Consider the following 8,090-nt stretch of genomic DNA (forward strand, 5'->3'; position numbering starts at 1 on the left):
ACATGCATTTTGCAACAAAAAATTTCCAGCTTTTCCTGATTACATGTAGTTTGGACAAGTGAGGTATACACTATGTTGGTTTTCTAAGAAGGGTGGACGCACATCACTATGACATGCTGCAATTTTTAAGAGCTGTGTACCATAATCAGTCTTGGCGTAAGTGTTCTTGCGGTGTGTTCCATGGTCGTAGAGATATCAGCTGTACAGAATTCTGCCAGACACGGTGACAAGGCCTGAATACATAGCCAACAAGTAGGTTGAATACTGAATAAAGCATTCAGCTGTGAGTTATCTGTTCCTTGGATCCCCAATAACAACTGAAGCTCTACATTTCACAAGAACCTATAAACGACTTGAATTTTACTTGAGAACACCTGTACACAAATTAAGGGATACGGCAAACAAAGCAACTCCTAAATGAGGCAATCTTGAAATACTGCCGAAATGGTATGATTCTGTGGGAATCCCTTCGAGACTGACGGGGCTGACTTTCCGAAGTTGCACGTCTCATATCTTGAGCCTTCAACTGAGCATGTCTAAGCTTGTTCACAATCTTATCCATCGATGCTGACCTCTTCTTTTCTAGTTTCATCTGAAAATGCAAACAATGATGCTTGTCCTAGTTTTTAAACAAGTTTTTAAGTGTATGGATATAATGTATATGCATATTTATGTCCAACGGACCTCAAGCTTTTGGATTTCTGCTTCAGCTTTGGCTTTCTGCAAGTTCTCCCAAGCTGTGATCCTGGCTTCCTCTCTTTGTGACCTTCACAAAAACGATCAAAGATGGGACTGTTATTCATATGTAGTATTTTTGCTTGTTGATAAATCCACCTATGTATTTATTGTATAGGAACATACATATTGTCGAAAGAAATGTATGAGGTGAAGGCTTGGTATTTCGCTACCATGTCTAAATAGTTTCTACAAATTTGTGGAGTACACATAAGGGGGTACCAGTTCCCTTGAAAAGAAGGATAATTTGTACTGAAGGACAGTATAGCTGTCCTAGCAAACATAAGAAGCGAAATCAAGCTTGAAATGAATGCTTACTTTGACACGTTCTTTGCTCTATCTGCAACATCCCATGGTGAAATTGACTCACTCACATCTGGTAATTCTTTCTTGGGTTTCCTCACCCGGCTTCTCCGAGATAGCCCTGAAATGGGGGCTCCTTTGTCAACCCGCACATCCCTAATCTCGACTTTAGCAGAATGCTGCTTGTTCTGCTCCACTCCAGAAGGGATTGAAGATGACCTTTCTTGGGGAGAGGCATGTGTACTGTCACCAGGGCTCATCTGTGTTGCCATGTCTCTCCTCGAAGCTGCAAAGGAAACCGAATCTGGCTCCTTGGTGTCATCATCTGGCCATTGGATTCATCAGCAACATAATATCATTGAATTATAGTGGTGCACTTTTGCAAAGACAAATCTTTCTCCCAACACCTCGCGTGTTGGTGATTTCACAATAACGTTTTATAACTAAACAATGGCATTCGCTTGTAAGCTTAATAATGCTTAACAAACGTCAACCAAATGGTGGAAACAAGGAAGGGACTGAGTGTAGTTAAGAAGCACGAGTAATGTCAAAACGTCATATTTAAGATAAACATTACTTGCAATCCTAGTTAAGAAGCATGAGTTACACAATTGCATACTGCTTCTGCATCCGTCATAGCACATAATTGTATATTCATATGATAGAAAGTCACGCTTAGACATTGCGTTACATGAGATATTTTCATCATCTCTTGCTAGAACCTATGAGGATGATTGCTCAACTTCGGTTAACCTTCTGTTTTATCTATCAACTTTTTGATCTTTATGTGTTTAGTTATTCCCAATCCCAATTCTTTAATCTGCAGGCTGCAACTTTCACTTCAACTTATTTAAGGTGATTTATATGCATTTGAGACCTGATATAGAGACGGGACCTTTTGCAATTGAACTAAAAATGCTACTACCAATGCTGTCTGATAGCAAATTAAGATTCCATATGGCTAATGCAGAGGACTTGTGCTAGATTGCCAGTATACAGAAGGCAAATTATCCGCAAAATAGGAAGAAATGCATACCTTGGGAGCTTGCGACCGAGGATTCACTGAACAAATCCGATAGACCAGGAGCACTAGTTGCTCGAGCCATACTATTCTCAGCATATAGACCACCCGAGTTTCCGCCAGCACCATAATGAATGGATACACCATCAGGCACCAGTACACCTGTTGTAAATGGTGAGTTTGCAATGAAGTTACTTACGCTTCCACCTTCTAGAATTGGCGCGGAGGGTGAGTAGTTCGGTAAGTACATAATGCCAGGCGCCCCAAGCGGCCCACTTTTTGACTTGGGGCGCCTATAGGGTTGCACGTTTGGAGTCTTCCAAACGCCATAACTCGACACTGGGCTAGTAATCCACCTGTCAGCATCATCCCATTTTGAGGGCACTGTCCTTCCACTATTGAAAGGCAACAATGCAGTGGCACTAATATGCCTCCTGCTGCTGTTTCCCAACGGGACTCGTTCGGAACTCCATCCCTTCTGAAATCCTCTCACATTATCATCTCCATATTCTGGTGTTGCTGGACTTGTATATAAACCTGAATTCCTCAAGGAACTAGTGTTCTGCTTCATGACTCTCAATAATGGCAAAATGCAAGCCACATTCTTTGAACGGTGACCCTATCCAATTGGTTAGCAAATTAGAGACCATAAATACCACCACTATATATCCAAAATCAAGAATGGTTACCCAGGGATGGCCTCATTTTGTCTTAAACAACATAGATAAGCTAATTTTTTTTACAAGAAAAATATAAAGATAATCTTGAAATTATGGTCAATGTTGGGAATTAACTTAGAGGTCTCAGTCTTCATAAGTGAGGACCACTGGAAGAGTTGTAACTTGTACTGACCAAATGACACTATTGGAACAAATTTATTACTAGTAGATTCAAGAGAAAATAAACAAAAACCTTATTTCCAGTCCCCTATATTTTATTAAAAGTATCTTCTCCAGAAGCTCAGAACAAGAGGTACAACTAACCAATCAGCAAGAAAGTTGGTTATTCCAATTGCCACTTATATACTTCTATATACACAAAGGTCAAAAAGGAAAAAGTGCATCTTGCAGGACCACAGAAGGGGATGAGAAAAAGGAGAGAGCAACAAAGGCATAAAAAGTTTCAATATTTAGAGCAAATGTTGATTAAGTGAAGCTTACCCTTTAATTAATGCAGATAGTTTAGCTTTTACTACCAACATGTGTTGTGGTGCTCACAGCTGAGTATTTGATTAATGTGAATCTTTGGTTCAGGAAAAGGTATTGGTAGTTACATCTGAAATAATTGTTTAATAGCCAGAGAGAGATGGGAGAAGGGTCACCCAGTGTGAAAAAAAATCAAGAATTTAATAATGTACATTATAGGAATTAATTCGCTTTTTAAATTATTATTTTTATTTACAGGGGGTTCAATGATTATGGGATGTTTGATGTTCGACCCAGCTAGTGTTGGAATCAGGTAGAGTTAAGGAATTCATTCAAATCTTTTTTGATCAATTAATATGCAACATACATGATTATGATTTTTTTTTTATATATATATATATGATAAATATTGAACATTTTTTAACTTTATATATTTACTTTTTTATTTTCCAACCCTCCAGGTGAAAATTTGAAGAGCAATACTTGTAGTGTAAAGCAACATTAATTAAATAGGGAACAGAGGAGGAGTTTTGGACGTATCGAAAAGGAGAAGAGAACCGACAGAATGGAAAAAGAGCCAAGAAATGGGTGAGAGAGAGTTGGGCACCAACAAGTTTGTCCAAAATAAATGGGCATTCCCATGTGAGTAACCTAACTTAATTTAAAAAAAAAAATAGTATATCTGATCAGTTATTTCATCACTGGGTGTTTTTACTTCTCATGTGTCAAATAACTTATAGAGATTTGGATTGATCTTCAAAAGTTTGTAGTATTGACTTTATTAATCGTTAAGTCGCATCCTAATATATTTCCTTGTTTAAGTCTAATCTCATGTTTTTCTTTTATCCTAAACAGTTTTGAGGTGGGGGCCTGAAAATGGGAAGGAGAAATGGATGATATTCGATGACATTTAAACCTTGCATTGAATAATTCTAGGGTCTTAGCATACATTGCTAAAATAGCTTATAAATATCTGATCATTGCAAAATAATGGTACTTTCTTCTAAAGAATTCCCATTTTATGAGACTCGTAATTAAGAGAGAACACTACCTTCTGTTAGAAATTTTTAACTTGGTACGAATAATGAGTTTTCTTTTGAAAAAATAAAATAAAATTATGGATGTTGAGTTGGAAGAGTTACTTATAATTTTGTTAATTAGTAAATGATATTCTATTTGAAGTTCTTATAAGTTATAGAACCCTAAGAAGGTGTTTGAACTTTGCCACTAAGTTGAACCATTTAGTGTTTGCGGATGACTTGATGTTGTTTTGTAAAGGGGACATTAAATCAATTAGTAGAATGACGGAGGCTCTACACCATTTCAGTAGAGTTACTGACTTGAAGCTAACTTGGACAAGTCTAACATCTTCATGGCAGGAGTAGAGGATGACATCATGGACGAGATACCGCAACTCACAGGTTTTTCACTTGGTACTCTGCCAATCAGATATTTAGGTCTACCATTATCGTCCAAGAAATGGTCCAAAGTTGATTGCTAAGATAACTACAAGAATCACAAGTGCATACTCAACATTTCTATCATATGCAGACAAACTTCAGATCATTAATGCAGTTTTATTCTCTATTTACAACTTTTGGGGGGCTGTGTTTATTCTGCCTCAAGGTGTGTTGAAAGAGGTTGACAAAATATGCAGGAACTATTTGTGAGGAAGCAAGGATGACATGAGGAAGACTCCACTAGTCTTTTGGGATACCACCTGCAAGCCTAAGAAATATGGAGAATTAAATATTAAAAGCTGCAAATTATGGAACATAACATCAATAGGCAAACTGATCTGGCAATTGGCATGTAAAATTGATTCCTTATGGATAAGATGGGTGCATGGGCTATATATGAAGGGAGGAACTGATTTTTAGAATCACATTCCACCAAGGGATTGTAGTTGGTATTGGAGGAAGCTTGATTTCATCAAATTAGAAATGAGGAATTGGTATAATAATGATGTTTATTGCTGGACTGCTAATGGTACTTATAGTGTGAGTTGCAGCTACAACTAATTATTAGGAAGTCAAAGGAGATCATCTGTGGCAGACTTGATATGGAATGCAATCATGGTACCTAGGCATAGATTCATAGTATAGATAGCTAATCAGGAGAGACTACTTACAAAAGAAAGAATGCAGAGATTAAATATTTCAGTTGACGATGTTAAATGTTGTTTACGTAAGGCAGATTAAATAGAAAACCAGTTGCACTTAGTTGCTGAATGCAGATGGACAAACCAGATAAAGACAGAGTTGGAGTCAAGGTCAGGTATCAACACATAGAGGAAGAGAGTATCATAGAGCCTCGCCTGGATAAAGGAAAACATTGGAAACAATTCAAAAAAGAGCTTGCAACTGCAATCTGTGGAGCTAGAATCTACCATACATGGATAGCAAGGAATTGAAAGTTAATTAGGGGAATAACAATTACAGCGAAGGCTGCAATCATCCAAATCAAGAAAGAAATAGTTGAAAGGTTAACAATATTACAGAAGACTAGGAAAGCTAGTAGTTGTAGTTACTTGATACAAAAACTTTGTATTTAGATAGGTTCTTTATTTGTTTTGACTTACTGAGACTATAAAGAGAGAAACTTTCTTAGAAGGTAGGTTATCTACTTGTAGTGCTCCATGATGAACTCAACTTACAGGTATCTTAGTAATGGAGCAGAACAATTAACAGGGAAGAAAACAGAGAATAGAAAAACTTGAAAGCATTTGCAGAGAATGTAGCTGAATGCATTTATTCAATACGCTTAATGGCCTTATATAGGTTTACATATTTTGAAGAGTCATTAACCCACTAAAGCACTACTGTAATTCTACTAAACAAGTTCTCCTAGACATAAGGAACACCTCTCTGCAGTACTACAAAACAGGAAAAAATATCAAAAGCTAAAACTAATTAAATACTAACTGAATGCTAAAATATAGCTACTACAGACTTAGTCAAACAAGAAGTAGCAGTTGATGTTGTACGACTTTAGCACTCCCTCTCGACATCAGCTCCTGTCTTAACTATGCCCAGCTGTTGACATAAACTTTCAAACTTATTGACACTCAAGCCTTTTGTGAATACATCTGTAATTTGTTGCTCCATTTTAATATGCTCCAAGTCAATCTCTCCTTGCAACACTTTTTCTCTGATGAAGTGGTAATATATTTCCACATGCTTAGTCCTTGCATGTAAAATAGGATTTTCAGCTAAGAAAATTGCTGACTGATTGTCACAGTACAAGAGAACAACGTATCCAACTGGTTATTGCAAGTCCTTCATCAACTGCATAAGCCATGTACTTTCTTGAGCTGCCACTGCTGTTGCCCAATACTCTGCTTCAGTTGTTGACAACGATACTGTTGGTTGCCTTTTGCTGCACCAAGAAATTGCTCTAGCTCCAAGCTTAAACATAAAACCAGTAGTTGAACGACGAGTACCATAGTCCCCTCCATAGTCAGAGTCACAGTATCCGACCAACTCGCATTCTTCACCTTTCTTGTATAAAAGACCATAATCAATCGTACTTTTTACATATCTTAGTATTCATCGAACAACCTCTATGTGGTGCTTCTTTGGATTATGCATGTAACGACTCATCTCACCAACTATAAAAGAAATATCAGGTTGAGTCTGAGTTAAATAAATCAAACTACCTACCAATTGTCGATACATCGTCATATCTTCTAAATCTTTTCCTTCATGTGCACACATCTTAGCATTTGGCTCCAATGGTGTTGAGATTGGTTTGCAATTAAAAATCCCAAACTTCTTCAACAAATCGCTGAAATATTTTTTCTGATGCAAACAAATTCCTTCCTCATTACGATCAACCTCCAAGCTAAGAAAATGGTTGAGTTGTTCGAGTTCCTTCATCTGGAAACGAATTGACAAATTCTTCTTGGTTTGGAGAATTTCTTCTTCACAATTTCCTGTTAGGATTAGATCATCCACATATACTAGCACAATAGCTAGTTTTCTTCTAATATTTTTCATAAATAAGCTGGAATCTGTCAGTGCTACGGAATAACCACTATGAGTAAAAAATTCTGAAATCTTACCATACCATGCCCTTGGCGCTTGCTTTAATCCATATAGCGCCTTTCGAAGCTTACACATATACTCAGGATGATCTTGACTCTGAAAACCCATTGGTTGACAAATGTAGATCTCCTGATCTAATTCTCTATGTAGAAATGCATTCTTTACGTCCATCTGCTAAAGGTTCCATTCTTTACTAGCTACAAGTGCAAGCAAAATTCGGACAGTAGTAAACTTTTCCACTGGACTAAATGTTTCATCATAATCTAGTCCATATTGCTGAGAAAAACCCCGAGCTACAAGACGAGCTTTAAGCCTTTCAATTGATCCATTTGTGTGATTCTTTATCTTGTAAATCCATTTACAAGAAATAGGTTTGACATCCTTCGGATTTGCCACAAACTCCCAAGTTTGATTCAATTCTAGCGTGGTAATTTCCTCCTCCATAGCTTTAATTCATTTCGGATTCTGGAATGCTTCCTCAAAAGTCTCTGGTTTTTTTTTATCTTCTTCTTCTACTATGGCAATATTCGCATACTTAGGATTTTGCTTTCTGATCCTTGTTGACCTTCTAAGTGTAGGTGGTGTGTTTGCTTCATTTAGCTCACCTTCTTCACCCGGTTATTGGTACAAACCAGTTTTCCAAGGATTTTGAGTCACATCTTCTTCGATATTATCGTCATTAGCTTCAGCTTCAGCTTCGTCTAGACCCAACTGGATATGAGACGAGTCCAATACATCTTTGAGAGTATCTGAATTTGGTAGCAGCTCCTTATTTGAAGACCACCATAAAGAGGCTTCATCAAATATCACATTCCGAGAAGTGAAACACTTCCCCATTAT

The 8,090-nt window shown here is 37.3% G+C and overlaps 1 protein-coding gene across 1 annotated transcript; it reads right to left on the bottom strand.

The window, feature by feature from the left end:
• Window positions 1-238: 238 nt before the first annotated feature.
• On the bottom strand, window positions 239-3,568 carry LOC107860295. Its single transcript, XM_016705601.2, has 5 exons — window positions 3,220-3,568; window positions 2,075-2,678; window positions 1,054-1,363; window positions 685-766; window positions 239-592 (listed from the first exon to the last, which is right to left on the bottom strand). Exons 2-5 carry the CDS (start codon window positions 2,628-2,630, stop codon window positions 386-388), a joined length of 1,155 nt encoding a protein of 384 aa, XP_016561087.1. The 5' UTR covers window positions 2,631-2,678; window positions 3,220-3,568; the 3' UTR covers window positions 239-385.
• Between the last annotated feature and the right edge of the window lie 4,522 nt (window positions 3,569-8,090).

The sequence above is a fragment of the Capsicum annuum genome, chromosome 2, assembly GCF_002878395.1.
Source record: "Capsicum annuum cultivar UCD-10X-F1 chromosome 2, UCD10Xv1.1, whole genome shotgun sequence".
Classification (NCBI taxonomy): domain Eukaryota; kingdom Viridiplantae; phylum Streptophyta; class Magnoliopsida; order Solanales; family Solanaceae; genus Capsicum; species Capsicum annuum.